This window comes from Phocoena phocoena, chromosome 13, assembly GCF_963924675.1.
Source record: "Phocoena phocoena chromosome 13, mPhoPho1.1, whole genome shotgun sequence".
Taxonomy (NCBI): domain Eukaryota; kingdom Metazoa; phylum Chordata; class Mammalia; order Artiodactyla; family Phocoenidae; genus Phocoena; species Phocoena phocoena.
In genome coordinates, this window is record NC_089231.1 from 63,601,066 (window position 1) to 63,625,137 (window position 24,072).

Here is a 24,072-nt window from a genome sequence, read left to right on the forward strand (position 1 = left end):
TCAGAGAACAACCAAGCCCTGGCCCTGTGACCAGAGCCAAGATTGGGGCACCAAACCTAAAATAATCATTTTATTCCATTAAAAACACTGTCCCTGCATCTAAAACTATGTCCATAACTTACAATCTAAATAAAAGCCAGTTAACATAAATAAGGAGAAGGAGGTCACTTCTGAGGAAATCAAACTCTGGAAAAGAGAAAAGAAAAAATACATTTCAAACAATTCTGATGGTTCCCCAAATCAAACAAACTGCCCAGGCCTTCCCACTGCTGTGCTGAGCGGCTGCTTCTGAGCAGCCCCACCACTGACAGGTGGGGGGTAGCACCCGCCGTCCTGTCTGCTTGAGTACCTTAGGCCACACGGCTCCTGGCACCTCCTCCCCTTACAGACCCTGCCTGGCAGATTGTCCAGCCTTGGCACTGCCCCCAGCACGCTGCCCCTCACCCTCCCAGGCTGGCTCACCTGGTGCCGTCTTGGTGGCAGCTCGCACATGGCCCTGGGATCATCACCAAGCAGGCTGCAGGGAGGGGTCTGCCTCAGATGCCAGCCCCACTGCCTGAGACCCCCATTTGTAACCTTTGATTTAACCCTCCCCCCCCACAAAGGCCCTTGCTGAGGCCCAGCCCTTGAGACTCAAGGGGTGTCAGCCCCAGTTCAGATGAGGACATGGGGGCAGCCTGGTGAGGCTCCCCACAGACGTCACATAAGACCCAATCTGCCCCCAGAGCCCTGTGCCCCCCAAGAGAGGGGCTGGGGGAGGTCCCTGAGGCTCCTAGGCCATTCTCAGAAGAGCCCACCAGGGCTCTCACACTCCCAGCTCACCAGGGACGGGGGATGGAGGAAGGACCCTGGGCAGGCAGGAGGGACCCCCCACACCGGAGCCTGGACGGGGCCCGTGTGACACAGCCGTGACTCCAGCCGGGGCTCAGGGAGATGCCGGGCAGGGCATCCGCTGTTGGGGGCCTGGGCTGAGAAGGGGTCACTAGACAGAGCAGGTCCCCGGCCCATTTCCCGAGGGCCCTTGAGAAAGAGGTGGTGTGTGAGGCACAGGGGACAGTGCTGGCGGGAGTGTTGCGCTGCACTGTCACAGTGACAGCCGCAGGCATCCAGGCTCACACAGGGCCCATGATTTATAATTCCCCACTGAGCAGCTGCTACCAGCTTGGCCTTCTCAGAAGTCTAGCACATGAGAGCCCAGATAGACACCCTGTGGGCTCCAGCCCTGGGCCTGACGCTGGGGCAAGGGCAGCCCCCGTTCCCGGCCACACCCGGCGCCTTGTGATAAGAGGAGGGTAAACACAGCTCCTTCTGAAGGGATCCCAGGAGCTTAATGAAATTAGATCCCTCAAAGTGGCCCATTGTGGTCCTGCCACCAGCCTGGGGACAGGCGTCCCTGGGAACAGGCGCTGGACCCCATCTCCGGCCTCAAACCCAGGTAGAAGCCGGGCTTTGTGGCAGGGCCACGGGAACCCACCAGCACCCCTCCCCCATGACTCACCCTAGGACAGGAGGGACACGAGTGCATCCAGGAACTTGCTGCGGTCCTCGGCTTTCAGCTCAATCACTGAAGTAATGAAAGGAAAACATCACTGGGACGGGAGGAGCAGGGACAGAGCTGGGGGAGGCCACCAAGTACCAAGTTGACTCCCGCTGCCCGGCGCCCCAGTGGCAACAACCCCCTACCACATTCCAAAGGCACACTTGGCTCTCTGGTGGCCTGGGGTGCTCTGGATCATGAGGCCTATTTAACCGGCCTCGCTGGCTGCCCTGTCGGTGCAGCTGCGGCTGTGGTCTGTGGGCAGGACCCTCGGGGCAGCCAGGGGACCAGCGGTGACACTCTGAACACCATAGCCCTGGCAGAGAGGCCTCCCTCCCACCCGAGCGGTCAGGCAGGAGGCGGCCTTCCATCCTGTTCTGGCCAGTCTCTCAGCTTTGGTGTCCCTTCCGTAGAAGGGGACATGGTGCAAATTGACCCATCTCTGGGGGCCATCAGCCTCAGACAAGCATGGGGCCTCATCAGACAGGACAAAACCAGCCAGCCTGGCCCTGCAAGCTGTGGGTACCTCAGGCCTCGACTTCCTCCACACCCCCTGCAAGCCGCCCACCCCTGGGGGAAGCCCAGCAGCTCCCGGCCCTCTAGTCTTCCCCATGTGGGAAGCCGGGGCATCCTGCAGGCTGGCCAGCACTGCCTGTCTGCAGTCTCAGGCATGAAACAGGAAGTGGGGGGCTGCTGCTGGAGGGGACCCCCCACCATGGAGCCACAGCCTGAGTGTGCCTGGCAGGAAGACGCCAGCTCTAGACTCCAGAGCAATGGGGTGAAGGCGGGTCTCGGACTCAGAGACTGGTCCTCGTTAAGGCATCAGTGGTGATGTGAGAGGTCCTTTCTGAGAGGTGGGCGCTATGGGCTGAAGGTGCCCACCTTGCTATGGTGACAGCCTAACCCCGGCACCTCAGAACGTGAGTGTACCTGGCAGTGGGCTTTTACAGAGGTGATCAGGTCACATGAGGTCACTAGGGTGCGACCTGATTCAGTCTGACTGGTAACCTTATAGGAAGAGATCAGGACATAGACATACAGAGGGTCGACCATGTGGAGACACAGGGAGACGACGGCATCTACATGCCTAGGGGAGAGGCCTTGGGAGGAACCAGCCCTGCTGACACTTGACCTTCCAGACCCCAGAACAGTGAGAAATGCATTTCTGTTATTTCAGCCCCCCACTCTGTGGTGCTTTATTACAGCAGCTGGGGCTCACTAACACAGGGGTAAAGCGCCACACATCTGAAGACCAGAAAGTAAATATGGCCAAACATGCCATGTTCCACACTGGCATCCGGTGGCCTACAGGTGTGGCCCCCCAAAGCCACCATGCGGCAACGTCAGGGCATAGTGGTGGCCAGACCCCCAAGCTCCTTGGTAAAGTGATCTCAGGGGCTGGATCCTAAGGCCAGAGCCAGGTATGCCTGTCAGGGCCCAGATGGGGTACAGGGCCCGAGGCCAGAGGACTGCTGGCAGGGCACCCCGGCACTTCCCTGGTTCCAAGGCCAGCACTGACCTTGAAAGGGCCTCAGTGCGGCGGACTCTTACCTGAGAGATCGAAATGGTTGTGCAGTGTCCGGGAGTTGGTGCCCTCCGCCGCCTTCTCAAATGCCCGGCCAAAAAAGCTGGGGACACACAGAGGCGCATTGGGGGCTGTCCCTGCAGTGGACCCTCCCCACCAGGGACACACCAGACTCCTCACTGGCCACAGCCCCAAGGCCTCAGCCCACTCTCTGGACAGCCACTGCCTCTCACTACTGCTCCCATGTGAGCCCTTCTCAGCCCTCAGGTGGGCGTGTCCCCTGGTGCCCCCCCCCCCCCCCCGGGCACCGTGCTGGCAGCTGGGGCAGGTGAGAGGCAGAGGTTCCGTGGAGCCGTGTGGGGATGGGGTCCTAGACACACACAGCAGGTGGGACCAGGGATGAGGGGCCCGCAGGGCGGTGGGGGAACAGGAGCTCCTTGGGGAGCAGCCTGGATGGAGCTGCCTCGAGGGAGGTTTGGTGGAGACAGCGGGAGTGTGGGGAAGGGGCTCCAGTGCCTGTTGTGGAAAGCAGAGGGCAGAAGGCGGGCAGAGGAGGGCGAGTGCTCCCAGCCTCCACGGCCGCCCTCACAGGAGACTGTGCATGGCCACCGAGCTCACCACCAACCGGCCCAGCCATGCACAGACTGGCAGCCCGAGTGAGGACACAGGCGGCTGCGGTGCTGCCTCGGGAACCCTGGCCGGCTCCCACCCATGTAACTTTGGATCTGAGACCCTCGAGGGAGCTTTGGAAGGCAGCCCGGCAGCAGGGAAGCACTTGTCTCAGAGGCCATTGTCTCCCCACTCACGGCTCAATGACCTTTGCAGACGCAGAAGGTGGTCAAAGCTCACAGTGGCAGAGCTGGGACCGATCCAGACCCAGGGTAAGACCCAGACCTGATCCAGATTTTCAGTGCAAACTGTTTGCTCCTCAGAGGAGCGTTCAGGCCCAGGGAGGGCTGAGGGTTTCGCCGCGGCCGCAGGGCCACACACCTCGCCGCCCATCCTGCGTGCGTCTGACCCCGGCCGGCCCTCCTCAGGGAGCCGGATGCCCTTGCCTGGAAGCTGGATGTCCACACACCTGCACCCCCCACCCCATGCTGGGGTGGGAGCTCCCAAGTAGGCCTCAGACTACTCACAGGGAGGAACCCAGGTTACCTGGAGCCCAGAGACGTGCCCTCACCGGTGAGCCCTGTGCACTGGTGTCTGTCCTGGGCTTTCAGCATGAGGCCCCAACTGCCCTGCCACCCTCAGGCTTGCCTGCCTGCTGCACCTCCCTGCACTCTGACCCCGCTCAGTGCATGCTTGATGCTGTCCCACCCTGCAGCCCACGTGTGTAAGCCCCACCACCCTGCTTCATGGTGGAAAAGGCCATCCCTGGCCTGGCATTGAGGCCGACCCCCCATAGCCCCAGGCCCCAGGACTCACTTCTTTCTGTCGGAGCTGTCGGTCTCTGGGGGGATGCCCACCACGGTTACAGTGCCCTGCTCCACGCTCAGGGGGGCGGCCATCACCAAGGGCAGTAGCTTGCAGCGCCGGTTCTTCGTCTGCGGAGGGAAGTGCACCTCGGTCACAGTGCCCAGGAGCCCCAGTCCCTCACTCCCCAAAAGCCTCCAGGGACTCCCTCTTCCCAGAGACACTCAAGTCCCCACGCAGCTTGCCCCCAGCCTCCTGTGCCCCTGGCTGTTCCCTCCCTCACCTCCTTTAGGTCCTAACACAGTTGTCACCTCCTCCAGGAGGCCCTCCCCAGCCACCCCCCCCCCCGCCCTTGCCCCCCACCGCCTCCGCTGAACATGAGCCCCAGCCCTGCGTGCTCTGTGAGGCCCCACCCCGCCCCGCCACTTGTCCAAGTGACCTGGGTGGTGAGTGATGGCACGAGGGCTGGTGGGAAGTGGAGGGTTCAGGGCTCAGCAGAGGAACACAGCTCAGGAAAAGGGAGGCACCTGCCAGCCCCTGGCAGGTGAACAGCCCCCGCACCCCAAGGCCAGTGTCTGGCACCAGCCACTGCCCCCCAACCCCCGGCTGCTGTGTTTCCACCCTCACCGAGCACACGAAGGACTTCAGCAGGTGCTTGCTGAGCAGGCTCAGGGCAGCTGGCCTGGAGAACAGCACAACGTCTGGCGTGCCCTGCAGGGAGTGGGGGTAGGTGGTCAGGGGGCGGCCAGCAGGCGGGGCTGGGGATGTGTCTGTGGGGAGCTGACCTCCATGAGGGAGCAGTAGAGGAAGGGCCCCTGGGAAATGATGAGGTTGGTGCAGAGGCAGCTGGCGATGGTCTGCTGTGTGGCGCGCAGCTGCTGCTTGGCGAGCTCCAGGCCGCGATACAGCTTGTCCAGGTTCCCCCTGAAACATGGCAGGCGCACGGCTCCATCACTGGCCGCAGACCGGACACCTGGTTTCTGGGTCAGAGGGGCTGTGGAGCCAACAGCTCACTTCCCTCCCTCCCCAGCTCCCTTTCCGGTGACAGGAAGGAATAAAAAGTGTCTAAACCCACAGCGATGGACAGGAGAGGTGCGGGGGGGTGGGTTCCTGCTGGCATCAGAAGACCAGAGACTGGAAGCCAGCAGAGGTGCCTCCTAGAAGGTGCTGCAGGGCTCTGACTGGAGAGGCTTGGGGGGCACTAGGGATCCCGCCACCAGACAGATGGATTTTTACCCTTCCCCCACACAAAGGAGGGTTCCGTTCTGAACACATTAAAATGAGCCCTCTATGGAGAAGTCAGGTCTTCGAGCAAAGCCTCTGCACCCAGGAGGTAAGGGTCCCAAAGTGTCACATGGGCTTCCCACCACCAAGATGAAGTGATGCCTTCCAGCCAGCAGGCTTGCCAGGCTTCCACAGCCTTCCCCACCCCCCCAACCCCTTGAATGTGGAGGACCACCAGACATTTGAGAAATGCCTGTGGCCTGAAAAACCAGCCCTAGTGGAAACATAATTTGGAGACCAAAAGAAAGCTTAAAATGAAGTCTAATTAGTATCTTCAGAGAGATTTGGGCAACACATTCGTAAACCAAGAACAGGATGCTATGAAAAATGATCAGAAACCAGGAAGTATTTGTGGAAAGTAAAATGGTTGCAACAAATAAAAAATTCACTCCAAGTCAAGAAAACCTTCCTTACCACAGATAAGACAAACACATGGAAAATGTAAGGCAAAAATCAGAGACAGAGAATCATTCCAGGAAGTCTAGAAAGATTAAGAAACAGACATATGTGTGGGGGAACAGTAAAGGCAGAGTATGAAAGCATTTCCTCAGACTAAAAGGGCTCACCCAAAACCTCAGTCTAATGCATGAAACAAGATCCACCCCACACATCACTAGACATTCTGGAACACTGAGAATCAAAAAAGATTCCGAAAGCTTCTGGTGGGGGTGAGGGTGCATTTACAGAGAAACAAAAACCAAAATGGCTCAGACTTCTCATCAACACCACTGGCTGCTGGGAGACAGGCAGCAACCCTGAATTCTGCACAAGCTAAACCAGCAATCAGATGAGGGCAGAAGATACTATCAGATGTGCAAGAGCTCAGAATGTTTACCTCACATGTGCCCTTTCTTTAAAAGTTGCTTAAGAATTATGTTCTAGCAAAATGGGGGAGTAAAAAAAACAGATGAGGATCCCAAGATGTGCTGGGTCCACCCCAGCGGCACAGTCTGGGCCGCCAGTGGTGGCGGCGGGTGGCAGGACTAGGGAGCTGGAGCTGAGAACAGAGCCCCAGGCTCTCCTGGACAGAAGGGGCTCAGGGAATGAGAGCTGGGAAAACCGGATATGATAAAGGAGGCAATGAAGAGCTCCCAGGAAAACAAAGAGCTGAGCCAGAAAGGAATGGGATCACCGCACATTAGTGACTCTGGAATATTTTATTAGAGCAACCAAGTAACACTATTTATTGATCTTCATCTTTGAGAATCAACCTACAGCCAAAGATGAGACGACTCACATTCTGTCCTCTACCCCACTATTGTTAACCTTGAACATGCGAAAGTAGTATGGGGGAGGAGAAAACGAAGGATGCCAACACCCTTTTCTTACCAACTAGGGAGACAAGAGATGCTGGTGAAAGAACAAGACCGAAGTATGTTCAGGTTACAAAGGAGCTAAAAATAGTGGCACAACTGTACCAACAGGAGGGGAAGGCGCACAGAAATTGGATGAATGCTCTTTTGTCACAGCAGGAAGTCAGCAGACAATGGCTAAGACTGGCCCATCAATTCTGAGAGGAGGCGGAAACAGTCGGCAGTATAGTTTTTTGATTTCTCCATATTTCTAGGTAAAAACAGAGCAACTACATTACAAAACCAAAGACCTAGGACCCACATTTACAACACAAAGAATGCGGAACACCACAGACCTCAAAATATAGGCAGGTGGGAAGAGACCCTCAACTGGCTACCAGAAGTGTGGGAGGGAGCAGAGAAGCAGAGACCTAAGAAAGGTGAAACTCCAGGCAACTGGGGACAGTGGCCAAAACTTAAGATTTTTGCACCACGCAAGAGAAGGTGAGTGTGAGGGCCACAGCAATCACCAGGGGGCTGGAGCAGGCTGGCTCCCCGTACCAGCCAGAGCTCCTTTCCACTCTGGGCCCCTTGCTGAGGAGAGATGGCTACAAGTGGAACTGAAACTGGGCAAGAGAAGGACAATTCAGAAAAGGAAGGCAAAGGCACTGATCAAACATGCCAGGATTGTCATGGAGGTTCTAGCCAGGCAATTAGTAAGAAAATGAAATAAAAGGCAGTTAGATTGGGAAAGAAGAAGTAAAACCATCTTCGTCTGCAGGTGACATGATCCTATATATAGAAAATCCTGAAGAATCCACTAAAAAACTGTCAGAACTAATAAACAAGTTCTGCAAGTTTGCAGGACAAGATCAGTATACAAAAATTGATTGTGGTTCTATGCAGTAGCAATGAGCAAACCAAAAATGAAAATAGCATCAAAAAGAATAAAATATTTAGAAATAAATCTAATAAAAAGTGTACAGTTTATTCTCTGAACTATAAAACACTGCTGAAAGAAATTAAAGAGGATCTAAGTCTATGGAAAAACATCCATGTTCACGGATTAGAAGACTTAATATTGTTAATATGGCAACACTCCCCAAATTGACCTATAGATTCAATGCAATCTGACTTCTTTGCAGATATTAATAAACTAATCCTAAAATTCACGTGAAAATTCAAGGAACACAGCATAGCCGAAACCTGCTACAAAACTACAATAATCAAAGCAGTGTGGTACTGGCATAAGGTTAGACACATGGATCAGTGGGAGAGAAGTGAGGATCCAGAAATAAATTCCCACGTGTATGGTCAACTGATTTTCAACATGGGTGCCAAATTAATTCAATGGTAGAAGAAGTCTTTTCAACAAATGGTGCTAGAACAGTCAGATGCCCATATGCAAAATAATTAAGCTGATCCCTTCCTCACATCAGATACAAAAATTAACCTCAAGTGAATCATACACCTAATATAAAGGCTAAAACTATAAAACTCTTACAGAAAACAGAGGTGTAAATCTTTGTGACCTTGGATTAGACAAGGGTTTCTTAGCTATGACACCAACAATAAAAGAAACAAAAGAAAAAATAGATAACCCAAACATCATCAAAATTAAAAATGTGCTTCAAAGAACATCAAGAAAGTAAAAAGACAACCCACAGGATGGGAGAAAATACTAGCAAATCATGTATCTGTTGAGAGACATATTTAGAATATACAAAACAGTTCCTACAACTCAATCATTAAAGGACAACCCAATTTGGGCTTCCCAGGTGGCGCAGTGGTTGAGAGTCCGCCTGCTGATGCAGGGTACACGGGTTCGTGCCCCGGTCCAGGAAGATCCCGCATGCCGCCGAGCAGCTAGGCCCGTGAGCCATGGCCGCTGAGCCTGTGCGTCTGGAGCCTGTGTTCCGCAATGGGAGAGGCCACAACAGTGAGAGGCCCGCGTACCGCAAAAAAAAAAAAAAAAGACAACCCAATTTCAAGAGACAAAGGACATACATTTCTCCAAACAGGATATGCAAATGACCAATAAGCACATGAAAAACTGCTCAACGTCATTAACCATTAGGGAAATGCAAATCAAGGCCACAGTGAGACCACGTCATACCCCTAGGATGGCTGCGATCAAAAAGTCAGACAGTGACACATGTTGGTGAGGATATGGAGAAATTCAAACTCTCATACACTGCAGGTGGGGATGTACAATGGTGAAATCACGTTTTGGAAAACAGTCCAGCAGTTATACAAAAGGTGACACACAGAATCACCACATGAGCAGGCAATTCCACTCGCAGGTATATACCCAAGAGAGAGGAAAACATGTCCACACAAAAACTCACACGTGTGTTCACAACATCATTTTTCATCACCGTTAAAAGGTGGAAACTACCCAAATGTCCATCAACTGATGATGGATAAATAAAATGTGGTCTATCCCTATGATAGAATATTATTTGCAATAAAAAGAAAGGAAATTCTGACACATGCTACGACACGGATAAAACTTGAGGACATTATTCTAAGCAGAAGAGGCCAGGCCGTAAATGATCACTTAATGTCTGAGTCCATGGATATGAAATGTCCAGAAAAGCAAATCTATGTATACAGAAAGTAGGTTATTGATTGCCAGGAGCTGGGGGAGATGGGAGATTTGGGAGGCGATGGCTGAGGGGAGCAGGGTTTCTTTTTGGAGCAATAAAAATGTCGTAAAATTAGATAGTGGTGATGTTTGCACAACCTTGTGAATATACTAAAAGCCATTAAAGTGTACACTTACAATAGGTGAGCCATAGAGTATGTGAATAATAGCTCAGCAAATCTGTTTAAAAAAGTGTGCTTGGGAATGCACCAGGAAACCCCAGAAAGCAGGTGCCTCCATTTCTAACACTCTGAAGCTGGAAAAGCTGTGTGAACCATACCTCCCCCGAAAAAGTTAGGATGACTAAACTCACAAAAAAATGAGCAACGATCAAATCCTCTCAGTTATCATCAGGGAAAAGAACAAGGAGGATAGTCTCCCTCTCAACAATGAAGGTTAATTAGAAAGACACGCCCCCAAAAGACCAAAACTATAAAATTCTATTTCAAAACAAGCTGAAAGACATTAAAAAAAATAGTACATCTCAGGAAGTGAGATAAGAAAAAATTAGAAGTAAAAGAAAAATAATTGAGAAATGAAAACTAAACTAGAAGAAACACAGGAATGAATAAACAATAATGCCTGAAGGGGTATGGGAGGTGAGAAAGAAGAAAAATTTTTAAATCAAAAAGAAAGAAGGATTCCAAAGAACATGACACATACTGAAAACGGGCACGTGTCTCATGCGCCCCCAGCTCAGGTGGACTGTGATCTGGATTCCTGCAAAGACACAGTCACCCCCATGCCTCGGGGCCCTGTGACCTGCCTCCCTGGCAGTGTGGGGCTGAGGGCCGAGTGGCCGGTGGGGATGGGGGCCCATGGCTACACCCACTACCTGGAGAGACTGTCCAGAGCCTGGATGAAGTTATCCGTCCCAGAGCCGTCTTTCTCGGGGCTTTCCATTAGCGACATGGTGGCAAAGACCACATCACTGGCCAGGAACTTATGCTTGAAGCCAAAATGGATGCTGAAAGTCTGGATGCGCATGTCCTTCATGCTGCAACGGGAGGAAGTGACACGGCTGTCGTTCTGCACGTGGCCGGAGTGTCCTCGAGTTGGGGTGAGCTCTCACACAGGCCAGGCCACCACTAATGCTCCCTCCCCAGCCCCCAATGATGCTTGCAGCTAGCCATTCCAGTCAGAGAATGGACGGAGTCAGGAGGCCGACACACCAGCCTTCAACCAGGGTGCTGAGCACCTGGTACAAAGCTGTCAGCCCGTCAGGGCAGGGCAGGAGCTAGCTGTGTGTGTGTGTGTAGGGGGGTGGGTACGGGGATGTGGGTGTGGTCCTCTCCTGCCTGCGCCCCAGCGCGCCAGGAGCAGTCAGGCCCGTGTCCCTCCAGCAGCGTCAGAAGACCCGGTTGGGCAGAGCTCGCCTGAACCTGGCCCCAGTGGGCCCTTCCAGGGTCCAGTGATGGACAGTCCAGGTTGATCTCAAAGGTCTGCACCTCGGCCCCAGGATGTAAGGATTCTACACTTTTCAGGCACCTTAAGTCCTAATTTTAACCCAAAGAGAACTAAAAACTTCAGGGAAGGCTAGTCAGGTCACAATCATCTATGTGTTCTTGTTTTCTGCATTATTTTTAGAATGTGATTAAAGCTGAAACCTTGACAAAGCTTAATCCAGAGAAACATGTGTTTACCCAAATTTATTGGCAGACTCTTCAATCATCTCCCGCAAATTCTCCTTCAAGGAGACGTCCATGGACTGAAACTTCTGCTTCACCTGTTTCAGGGGGAGACTGGGAAGGAGGAGCACCGGTCATAGGAGGCATGATGCCACGGCTGATGCCCCGGCCTGGCCTTCAGACCAGATTCTGGGATCGAGTGAGGAATGTGGGATAGAGCAGGAGTGGGGGCTTTCCCCCAGGGGAGGGGGGCCGTGGGGGGCAGGCCTCGGCGCTCACTCACCCCACATCCGCGAGGAACTCCTGCAGCCGCTTCTGCCCGTGAAGAGACCAGAGCTTGAATCTGGCTGCGGTGTAGCACGTGTTACACAGGCTGTCATGAAGGGACCAGTGCTGATAGAGCGCCAGGCGGAGGCTGGGCCCGCGGTCAAGGAGCTGTGGCTGCATAGTGACCCAGGCCCCCGCCCTGGGACCACCACCTGCATAACCAGTCAGCCCCCCCAGGGACCTGGAGCTCTTCGATCTTAGTTTAACATGACCCAGACAGCTTGGAAGATGTGGACGCACAGCATTATCCGGGGGCCCCTGTGGCCACACAGGACTTGGGAGGCCCCACTGGGCATCGCCAGTTCAGGCTGGCCTCCCACCCGCTCCCCGCGGGCTCCACCTGCCTGGGCCTGTGCTGGGATCCCCTCAACAAAGCCTCATCCTCGCTCCACTCCTTGACAGGCTCTTCCTCACTCCTGGGGCCACAAGTGTGGCTAAGAGGATGGTCCTCACCCACGCCGAGGGTCTCTGGGCACACGGCGGCCTCTGTCCTCTGTGATGTCCCTCCTGCTGGTTGGGCCCTGGGGCCACTGTCCTCCCTGCCCACACCCCCGGCGCACCCCGGTCCCTGGATGTCACGTGTCAGGACCCAGCTCCTGGTGGTTGCCCCCTCCCGGAGCTTGGCTGCCCCACACCCGGCACCTCTTCCTAGACTTGTCGTGGGCATCCCCACCTGACCTGTCCAAGCCGTGTTCACTGGTCCCCAGCTGTCCCAGGGCAGGCACAGGCTGGCCCCACTCCTACCATCGCTCTACCCGCCACCAAAGCAGCGAGACCCCCGTCACAGCTGCCACAGCCTTTCCCCCCCATTCGGCAGCCCCGGGACATTCAAGCACCAGGAACCAGCTCCTCCACCTGCACCCGTCCATAGCTCCAGCCCCTCCCTGGAGCTCACCCCAGGACTTTTGCAAGGCCATGGGATTGCCCAGGCAGCCCTCCCTCTCCTGAGGGTAGCTGAGTCTCCCCTCTGACATGGCCTCACCAAGCCTGTCCTGAGCCCTGCGGCCGGCCCGTTGGCCCGGGTCGCCCCCTCGAGGCGCCACATCCTCCTCGTGAAGTGTCACTCTCTAATTGCATCTGCTTGCTGCTTCCCAGCCCGCTCGGCAGGAGTCTGCGAACCCTCTCAACTGCCTGAACCACCGTGGCCCCATGTGCACTTGCCTGTGTGTGCCCAGCACCCATGCACCCTGATACACGTGATGCTCCTGAACATGGCAAAGCCATGGACGAGCCAGGCAGGGCCCACGTCCAGGACTCCTGCTGCACCCACTGGGCCCTCTGCCCAGAGCCTCTCGTCCCGGGGACGCAGGGTTGAGCCGTGAGGATACTCGTACTCGAAGGAGATGCGCATGCAGTCGACAGAGAGCGCATGTTCCTCGTCCTCATGCCGGTGGTTGTGCCGGGACACGTGCCGCTGCAGGATGCCCACGTCGGTCACGTACTTCATCCTGGAAGACAGCACGCAGCCTGGGGCCCCCTCCGCCCCTCCTGTCCAGGGCCCAGGACCCCTGCTGCCTCTGCAGGCAATCGAGGGCCAGGCTCTAGCCTCATCTGCCACCCCCGTGCAATCTCTCCTGGGCAGCAGCTGCCCCGTGTCATTTATTTGAGGCCCCCTAGGGTGGGCACAGAGGGTGCCATGGCCCACCTGCCAGCCATGGTCAGTGGACAGACCCCATAGTGACAAGACGCCCAGCACAGGAAGTGTTGGCGAGGAGAGCAGGAGAAGGCAGACCCCATCCAGGTCCACTTGAGGGGCCACCCAGGCCAGCATGGTGTCCAGCGTTGTGCACCTGACACCATCGGCAACACAGGAGGGGAGCAGGCTAGGCCCAGGCCGTGAGACTCGGGACCCTCCAGTGGGCAGGGTGGGAGGGGCAGCTACCGGGGCACAGGGGCCTCTGCAACCAGTGCAGCCGGAGGCTGTGCCAGGAGGCAGGCACGGGGCCCTAGGACGGGGTTACAGTTCCCACCTGATGGCACCAGAGCAGCAGGAATGAGAGGGGCACCAGCTCCTCCGCCCCTCCCAGGTGTCTACATCCTGGAGTTGGACAGACAGGAACAGCAAAGCCCACCCACCAAGGGCAAAAAGGGTTCGGGTCCACACCAGCCCTCCTTGCAGGCCTGTCCAGCCTTCCCCCAACCTTTGAGATCATGCCTGCCCGCACTGGCAGGCCTCAGGGCCCTGGCCCCTCCTCCCAGCCCTGTGTCCACTGGGCACAGGGGTCAACAGACAACATGAGAGCCGGGAGACCGGGCCCCTCCGCTCATCTCAGGCTCCACCTGCTGGGCCCCCGAGGTGGATGAAGCATCCACACAAGGCCACACATGACTGCACCAGAGGTCCAGTCCTGACAAGGACCCAGGCCCAAGGCAGCCCATCCTCAAAGGGCGCCACAGGGACGCTGCCCCCAGCCCACCACTGCAAACCCGGCTGCGGTCGACCTCAGACAGCCCGGGGGAGCGCATCCTTACTGGGTGATCTTGTCTTGCACCCACTGGTCCGTTAGTCCAACAATGGCCCACCTGGAAGGAGAGGAATGGAGCCGTGAATGGGTGGGCGGCACTCACAGGCACGTCCTGCCAGCGTGGCCTGACCCAGACACTCCCCTGGACCAGTGGTCCGGCCCTGCGGGTGAAGAGGTTCCAAGGCTCCCATTGCGGTGTCACCGCTGTGGGGCTCTCGGTTCCCAGCAGGGATGCCCTATGACAAGAGCGGCAGGCCCCACACCGCCTGTGTCCCAGCTCGCCTGGCCGCACGCCATGCCAGCTCAGGGCGACAGGGCACCTCTGGGCCTTGATGTGGCCAGTGCCTGGCCCTGCCCCAGCCGTCCTGAGGCTCTGACTCAGCACAGACCGTCACCTTGCAGAGGAGAAAACCGGGACCTAGAGCAGAATGCTGAGGGTGAAGCAACACACTCCTTGCTAGACTCTGAGCCTTTAGTCCCCAAATCAACCCGCGTTCAGGAGCGCAGTGGGCCAAGCACCCCCGCCGGAAGCCCCAGCAGCAGGCTCAGAGGCAGGCCAGCGGCTACTCCTGTCCCGGAACTACCCCCCCGCCAGGGTTGCAAAGATGCTTGGCGACAGCAGCCTTGTTCAAACCTCACGCTCAAACTGATTTGGGCAGCAAGGCTGGGTGGGTCAGCTGGGAAGGGTGGAGAGGCCCAGGCCCCTCCCTCAGACCCTCGGCACCCCATGACACTCCCCAGTCCCCCCAGGAGTCTGTGTGCAGCCGGAGGCCCCAGTCAGGAAGACGACCAGGGCCTGCACGTGTGCAGAAAGGGGCCGCACCCGGCACTCCCCTGGCAGTGGGGACCCGCCCTGGCTGTGAGGATGCAGCTGCTCATAGGAGGGCCTCACGCACCACAGCATGTCGCTCAGGTCCTTGGACATCATCCACGCCAGGTCAAACATCACCATGGCCGACTGCAAGAGAGACAGGCTTAAGGTCGGGCAGCCGTGCTCACGGCAGGGTCAGGATCGTGCTGCCCGGGGCCCTGGGACCATGCGAGAAGGGTCTTTCCCACAGGGCTGTCTGTGGATGAAGTATCCAGCTCCCGTGAGCAGACAGGCTGGGTCCTGGCAGGAGATGGGAGGATCAGGGTCTGACCAGAAGACTCTAAATCCTGTTTGCCCTGAGACGTTGGGCTTCCTTCAACAGCGCCAAGGAGACTGGTTTCCGCGGGAATTTCCAGCATCTGAGGAGCTGGGCGTCCGTTCCTGCCCACACCACCCACCCCTCCTGCGGCTTAGGATCCTCCACTTGCCAGGGCAGAGAGATGATCCCACAAAGGGCAACGGGGCCTTGACCAGAAAAGGGGCTCTGGAGATCTGTGCTCAGGGTCCAAGGCCCCAGAGCCAAATTCTAAGGCTAAACACAGGATGCTTTACTGGAAACTTATTTTCTAGGGGTCCTCAAGGCCCTGAGCTCTGCTCAGTGATGCCAGAGTCGACACACTGGGTTTTCTGTACGAAACTCTTCCTATACATATATGCTGGTGGGCCTGTGTAAGTCCAGTGTTCTACCTTCTTGCACAGAGACTAACAGACCTGTTCTGCACTTTTTTTTTTTTTGGCCATGCAGCATGCAGGATGTTTGTTCAAACCCAGACCCCTGGCAGTGAGAGCGCCAAGTCCTAACCACTGGACCGCCAGGAAACTCCCTTGTTTTGTACTTTTGATCATGAACAGAAATAATAGCTGCTGTTCCTTGAGTACCTCTAGGTAAAAGGAACCGTCCCAACAACTGCCTCTGGAGTGAGGGCTGCTCTCTTCCTTTTACTGAAGAGGAGAGGCTCAGAGAAGCTGCATTCCCTGCCCAAGATCACAAAGAGGAAGCTGTGGGGCTGGAATTCATACCAGGCCTTCGTGGCTCTAAAACCTGTGCTCATTCCTCCTATTTTAGGACAGTGACCCCTAGAGTCCAAACGTGACCATGATCCCGCCTATCTGTACTTACCGATGTCCCATGATATTCGTACTGCTCGTAGTCAAAGAGTATGTCTCTTCTGTAATGACACAAAACGCGGGTCTTCAACAGGAAGCAGAACAGGAAGACAAATGTTGGGGAAAATGCTAAAACTGGACGGTACCCAAGAAACGCAACTGAAATAGTTTGTTTTCACTTATTGACTCTTCAAGGAGTGTAGACATACAACGGCTGGGAAGGGAGTAAACGGGCTCAAACCTCGTGTGGCTGCAGAATATGTGAAATGGCACAGCCCCAGAATCCCCCCCCAAGAAATGATCCCCAGAAGGGAATTCACGGAACAAGCAAGACAAGACGGGCTCTGCGTGCAGCCTATGTGTCACAGGAGGATGCTGGACCCAGCCTCCAGTTCACAAAGAAGGGGAACCGGCCAGTTGAGCACTGGGCAGTTGATAAAGGCTTTTGGAACCACCAGAACTATGATCCTATTAAGAGGAAAAATGCAGAATTAGGTGTGATTATGTAAAATGTGCACAAGTACAGATAACCCAGGAAAATCAACCCAAAGCCAGAATCTCTTCCTATTAGTGAAAGTGGGTTATATTCAGTTTTCTTTCCTTACACTTCCTGAAATGGTTTTACACTGTCCTTCCACGGGGGTTGGCTGGGGGCACAGCAGGACGGGGGCTGGGTACTCAGACCCTGTTAGACCTCCAAGGACTGTGTTTAGCAAGGAATTCCCAGCTCTAGAGCACTGCTCCATGGTTTGCCTCAAGCTAGAATAACCTCTCCAATGTTTTCATTTTAAAGCACTTCTGTTTTTTAACTTGCAACAGGAAGAGAAGGTATGTGCAACTTAGTTTCCTTTTCATACTTTTTTCCTATGAAAAGTTTTACACAATTGCCATCTCTTGAATTTGTAAATAAAAGTATCTACATTTAGAAAACTATGAAAACAAAGGACCAGGGCCCTCACCGCTAATGGATGGCATGTGCTTGGGAGACCTTCAGGCTAGGCCCGGCCTTTGTGGGACCAGAGGGCGAGGCAGAGGGGCCCTGAGCTCCTCCCCAGTGCAGGGCCACCCGCTCAATCCTGCAGACACTGGCGCAGAGGCTCTAAACCGAACATGTGATCCTCAAATAGAAAAGAAAGGGGAATCGCTGACCCGCTATCCCGCTGCTGGACGCAGCCTCACCTCCGAGCCTCCCATTCTCTTCGCTTCCTCCTCTTCAAGGTTCGCTCTGCGATCTCCTGATCCACGACAAAGAGAACAAAGGGTTGAGCAAAGGAGCCAGGAACTCACCCCACAGCCGGAGAAGGTTCTGATCTGGCAGAAGGCACAGGGCACGAAGCCTGCTCCTGGGGAGGGAGGCGCAGAGGGGGCAGCTGGGCCCTCTGGCCCATCAGCACTGCGGGTGCGTGGATGTGGTTGGCCGCTGCTGCCCCCCACCCACCCCGCCGGCACCTGCTCAGGCCACACCCCGAGTCCTTCATCCCAGCACCGAGCCACCAAGAGCCCGCCACTGCCTCCTGCTGGCTTTCCCACCAGATTAAAAAGAGCTCACACTTGTACATCCAGACCCCACCGTTTCCAGCGACTATTCTGATCTCACAGGCACAACCTCATTCAGTTCCCACAACAAAGGCAAGGGGGTGGGGGGACGGCAGTTTTAAAAACTCGCTTCTGGAAAGATGGTGTACGTGTATTTTTCTCTATACATTCATTAAATATACTTAGAAACGCCAATATCACATATTATAAAAAAAAAGATTCTGAAAGGTGGAGAGGAAGGCTGACTAGCCAGGGATCCTGGGACCTGAGGGATGTCACAGCATGAGTTCCCTGGGTTTTCTTTTTTGTTCATACATCCCAGACTTGGAGCTGAAGAAGCCGGCCACTTGGAAACACCAACAGGTACGAAGAAAAAAATCCCCAACAAAAGCCAAAGAACCACGAAGGAACAGCCTCGGAAGACAGGAAACTTTTAGAGGATAAGTGCTTGACTCCAGGACCACCCCCTCCAGCCCAGCGCAGGCCACATGGAGCCCAGCCTCCCCCGATGAACACCTCCCATCTGTAACACCTCCTCCTTCTACCTGTGCTCTCCCTACACCCTCGCCAGGGTAGAGTCAGAGGCCAGGCAGGGAGCCTGGAGCTTCCTTACCTAGTGGTAACGCGAGAAGCTGGGTCACTTGTAGATTGTTGGTTGGAATGTAAAATGGTACAGCCGCTCCGGGAAAGGTTGGCAGCTTCTTAAAAAACTGAACACACAACTACCACACAACCTAGCAAATGCACGCTTGGTCATTCATTCCAGGGAAACGAAGACTCGTGTTCATACATACAAATCTGCACACAAATATTTATAGCAGCTCTATTCACAATAGCCAGAAACTGGAGACAGCCCAGATGTCTGTCAGTGAGTAACTGGCTAAACTGAGGCCAGTCCACACCATGGAACATACTCAGTAACTAAAGGGAACCAACCTGATACACCCCAAGACCTGGCTGAACCTCCAGGGAATTATGCTGAGTGAAAAAGCCAATCCCCAAAGGTTATTTACTATATGATTCCATTTATATAGTTCTTAAAAGGACAAAATTATAGAAATGAAGAAGACTATACTGGTGGCCAGGAGCTAAGGAGGGGGTGGGGGCAGGAGGGAAGTGGTGTGGCTATAAAAGGGCCACAGGAGGGGTCCCTGTGGTGACGGAAATGTCCTGTGTCTTGACTATTTCAGTGGTTGTGATGTTGTGCCATAGTGTTGCAATATGTCACCACTGGGGGAAACTGGGCAATGTATGTAAGTGATTTCAACTCATTTCTTACATCTGCATGTGAATCTACAATGATCTCAAAGTTCAAAGTTTAATTTAAAAAGGCAAGTCATGGTCCTGATGAGGGAACTTCTTGGGGATGATAGAACTGTTCTCTATTATGATGTGGTGGGGGTCACATAGCTTTATACATTTGTCAAATCTCATTGAACTGTACACCCGGTGAATTTTATTGAGTAGAAGTTATACCTTAGTAAAGTTGACTAACAAAACCCCCAGGGCCCAAGAATTCTTTGACCCTCCCCAGGACGCACAGTGGAGTCCTGTCCCCTCCCCTCGTGGCTGTGGAACTCCAGGGCTGATCAGGAGGGCTCAGACAGCTCAGTATCAAAAAAAACCAAACAATCCAATCAAAAAATGGGCAGAAGACCTAAATAGACATTTCTCCAAAGAAAACATACAGATGGCCAACAGGCACACGAAAAGATGCTCAACAGCACTAATCATCAGGGAAATGCAATTCAAAACCACAATGAGATATCACCCCACGGCTGTCAGAATGGTTAGTATCAAAAAGACCACAAATAACACATGTTGTTAGGATGTGGAGAAAAGGTAACCCTCCAACACTGTCGTTGGGAACTAAGTTGGTGCAGCCACTATGGAGAACAGTATGGAGGTTCCTCAAAAACTAAAAATAGAGCTACCATATGACCCAACAACTCCACTCCTGGGCATATATCTGAAAAAAACAAAAACACTAATTCAAAAAGATACATGTACCCCAATGTTCATTGCAGCACTGTTTACAATACCCAAGACATGGAAGCAACTTCAGTGTCCGTCGACAGATGAATGAATAAAGAAGATGTGGTGTGTATATACAATAGAATACCACTCAGCCATAAAAAAAGAAAAAAAATGGAATTCAGCCACTGTGACAACATAGATAGACCTTGAAGTATTATGCTAAGTGAACTGAGATGAAGAAAGATAAAACATAAAATAAAATACCATATTATTTCACTCACACACGGAATCTAACAAAACAAAATAAATGAACAAACAAAAATAAACTCATAGATACAGAGATTTGTTACCAGAGGGGAGGGGGCTTGGGGGGGTGGAGGACATGGGTGAAGGGGATCAGGATCCAGCATATGGTGGTAGATGATAACTAGGCTCATGGTGGTGAGCACTTTGCAGTGTACACAGATGTTGGATTATAATGCTGTACACCTGGAACCTATATAATAAAAAGAAAGAGCTCTAAAAAATCAAAGATTAGAAGATAAAGACCAAAAGTTGGCTGGAAAATAGAACAGATAAAGAGCCAGGCAAGAGGAAAGAAATCTCAGAGTGGGTCTGAGAGGTCCCAATCGGATGACCCAAGACTCTAGAAATAGCAGGCAGGTGAGGAAGCAGGACACATCCCCCAGATGGACAGTGTCCAGAACATCCCAAACATGGCCCTGAAGGGCTCCTCCCAAGGCTCTGGTCAGGCCAAGGATGAAGGGAGGACCCCAAACATTCCAGAGGCAAATCTCAGCCTGCACACCAAGGACCAGGGGCCAGAGGGCATTAGCTTCCTTACAACACCGAGCACTAGAATAATCTCATCCCTTGTGTGGGGGGAGCAGCGCCTCCCGCCTGTAATTCCACATCTCGCAGAAGCCACCAGTGCTGGATGCTACAGCTCAGAGAAGTCCAGAAACCTGCCTGAGGCCACACAGCCACGGGATGGCAGAGCACAGAGTTGGCACCCACACCTGCTGCCTCCCATCTCTGCCTGGGCCCACAGGCTCCGGGCTGACCCCTGACCTCAGGGAGTGGTCATTTCCTCAAGACCGTGTTGAGAGGCCCAAACCCACCTCCTCCACCCGTGTGCGCTTCTCGGAAGGCTCTGACCCCTCGTCACTTTCGTTTCCCGAATGTTCTTTATCCTCCTCTTCATCCCTAAAAATGTCGTCATAGGCGGGAACTTCAAGGTCATCATCTTGTTTAATGAGCAGTTTGATCTAAGATTAAAACAAAAAGCAATCAATCTCCTCTGTCATTCATGGAAAACTATCCATCACGTTTTCTCTCGCAGTCTTATTTCTCGATTGGCCACAGTGAGTCGCTGGAATCTGCATGCTATTCGGTGCATAGAAACTACGGGAATTTGAAAACTACCTACAGTCATTAAGTTTGGAAAAAAGCTTCCTCTTAGGCCACATTCTCAGCCAACAAAACGAATGCCTTGTACCTCAGCCTTTGACAGAGGACACGGAGATCGGTGACCTTGAAGCAAGCAAAGCTCCTGTCTCTAAAAGAGGCCCTTCACGTGAGAGTTTCAGGGCTGATGCTTTGTTACTGTGGATGCATGCCCACTGCTGACGGGTCAAAGAGCACGTGTGACAGAGCCATGGCAGGCTCACAGCAGCCTCACACCACTGTCCTGCTGGTCCCCACACCACCCTGGATGGGCAGGGTGCATCCTAGCTCCATTTATAGGGGAGGTACCTCTGAGGTCCCCCAATATTCAATAAGGCTGGGCTGGCCTGAGCTTGGAGTGCAGACTCAGGGCAGGTTCTGGTCCCTACACCTTCCAGGACAAGCGAATTCCATACACACCCTCTGAGCACCTCCAAGGTTAGGTGTCATGTTTCTCATCAAAGATGGACAAGACCAGGTTCTGTCCTCAGGCTGCTCCAGCTCTTATAGGGGAGGTGGACACGGGCCTTGTCAAGAACACCAGGCATCACATTGTCCGCAGCATAAAAGGGAACAGACAGACAGACAGGAGAACTCAGGGGAGACGTGGGCCCCGAAGGCCGGCTTACCTGGGCATCGTTGTACACGTTCACGACATTGACTGGCCTGTGAGTGTCACACACGAAAAATACGGTGTCTTCATCGGGTTGAAGGATATCCAACAGGTCCACGTTAGCACCACAGTTTATGAGGATAAAATAGTGGAACTGAGAAAAGGACAAGGACTCTGTGAGTAAGCGCGTGGGGGAGGCTGTTTGTCTTCAGCACTAGGCCCGAGTCCTGCTGAGACACACGCAGCCCATGACGCACGGCGAGGCGCTGACAGTGAGGGGCTCCAAACACGGCCACAGCTGGCCTGTGCAAGTGCTTTAACAACCCCATATACAATTTCATTTCCACCGCGACATTGTAAGGAGGGTTCCATGCCTGTCCTGGCTTCAACGAGGAGCAGGCAGAGGATGAGTGTGCCCGAGTCTCAGGCTTGGGGTCAAGAAGGTGATGTGGATAGACCAAGAGTTCAAATGCATAACCGAGTCTCTTCTGATCCGTCACTCTACTGTGACAAATTGCCTTTCTGTGCTAGTAGCATGGCACAGGGTTAAATTTCTAGCAAGTCTTAGGTAGCCCACACTTACCAAGCACCTAAATATTAAGTTAACCCTTTAATTACATTCTATCACTATAGAAAACCCTTTCCTTATAAATATTGAACTGGCAGAGGTCCCTCTCATGATGACAGGAGAACCGGGTGAGGACTTATCTCTGCCAGACAGTCCTAGATGTGGCCAGAAACTCTAGGGACCCTCTTCTAGACTCTACTCTCTCCCTGTGGGGCTGTGGGGTCTCAGATGTCCCATCTCTCATTATAGCTCCATGCAGAGGTGGGAGGAGGCCTGGCCTCTACTGCTTAAATTTCAAAAGGAGACAGTATATTCCTGAATTTCAAGCTGGAAACCTGGATACGTTTTCTTGGAGAGATAAATATGAAACAGTAGTCTAATCTAAAGTAATTTTTACAAGGCCATATAAAAAACAACCTGCCAAATTCCAAGCACCTTACGATGAAATGTATCTGCAACACAAGTTCAAAGTTAGAGGCTGTCCATATTCACTATCTCTATTTTGTTGTCAATTTTGTCTCCACAATTTGAGAGTAAGTCACCTGGACATATAGCTCACTTTTCTCTTCTGAAGAAAGTCGGTAGTTAGAAATACATGCAACCTATTGTATACATAGAAAGAATGCTCAGTGTTAAGAAGTTCTAATTGAGTAAAAAAAAGCCAAGTATTCTCAAATGCATCTCTCATACCTGTTCTTTATGCTCAAGAAATGCAGTTTCAAGTTCTTGCCACCCAGAAACTGGAACCAGCGTATACTGCACGTGGTCACACTGGAACAGGGCCTGGAGAGAGATTTTTTTTCAAAACCTATTGCAGTTAGGATGTCTGCAATCTACCTTGAAATGCACTTAAAAAAAAAAAAAAGATGAGAGACAAGCAACACGTGATAACCTAAGGTTAGTGAAATATTTATGTCAGCAAGTAGGTGATGGGGACATGAATGTCCACTGAATCATCTGGTCAACTTTGCTGAAAATCACCAAAAGAAAACTGAAAAGGTGATGGTTTTTCTATGTCTTCTGAGAAGTAGTTCCTGACCCAAGGACCTCTGACCAAAGCCCATGTAAACCTTGCACCATATTCAAAACCGAACCAACGATCTTCCCTAACAGGCTAAAGAATCGAGTATCTCCAGAATCGCTTATGACACCACTGTGCCCTCGGCTGTCAGATTCCTCCGCTTCAAACCCCACACGTGAGAAGCCGCCACAGGTCTACGGGTCTCTCGAATGCAACCATTCTGTGCCCAGGTTGCTACAGAGATACTAACTAGTCTCCCTGCCTTTTACCTAGTTCTCCTCTAACCCACCCAACGTCGTCCCGCCAGGGAAGCAGCCTTCTTGAGTCCCCGCCCCAGGACGAGCTCTCGCCCGGAATGGAGTCCTCGCCCCGCTCCTCCCCCGCGCCCCGCGCCCGCCCAGCCCGCGGGCCTCACCTGAAGGATCTTGCAAGCGCACAGAGCGTCCACGTCCGAGGCCACGAAAAGAAGGACCCTCTGTCGGGGGAGAAAGGGCTGAGCGCGGCGCCCCGAAGCCCGGCCCCTCCCTCCCCCACGGCCGCGGGTCCTCGTCCCTTCCCCCAAGCTTCGGGGCTCAAAAAAGGCTTCACCTGGCTCTGGAGCACCTCGTAGAACTCCTTGCGGAAATCTGACACGAACATGGCTACCGCGGCGAGACACCACCCTAGCTCGCGCAGAAACCCCGCGAGCCCGGCGACGGTCAAGACTCCCGCCAAATCACCGCTCTTCCGATTGGCCCGGGGTCCAACCAACAGGGACTCCGTTCCCAGCCTTTCCTCCTTTCTGATCGGTCCACGCTAGGGGCGGGCACTAGCGC

The 24,072-nt window shown here is 53.6% G+C and overlaps 1 protein-coding gene across 1 annotated transcript; it reads right to left on the reverse strand.

Annotated features, from left to right (window-relative positions):
• Nucleotides 1-23,985, reverse strand: CDC45 (cell division cycle 45). The gene is made up of 19 exons (XM_065889290.1): nt 23,846-23,985; nt 23,673-23,732; nt 22,927-23,019; nt 21,685-21,822; nt 20,731-20,877; nt 17,276-17,331; nt 16,110-16,158; nt 15,015-15,076; nt 14,126-14,176; nt 12,982-13,101; nt 11,610-11,741; nt 11,342-11,440; nt 10,534-10,695; nt 5,261-5,399; nt 5,103-5,186; nt 4,488-4,606; nt 3,089-3,165; nt 1,499-1,564; nt 1-186 (listed from the first exon to the last, which is right to left on the reverse strand). Exons 1-18 carry the CDS (start codon nt 23,894-23,896, stop codon nt 1,500-1,502), a joined length of 1,704 nt encoding a protein of 567 aa, XP_065745362.1. The 5' UTR covers nt 23,897-23,985; the 3' UTR covers nt 1-186; nt 1,499.
• Nucleotides 23,986-24,072: the final 87 nt, after the last annotated feature.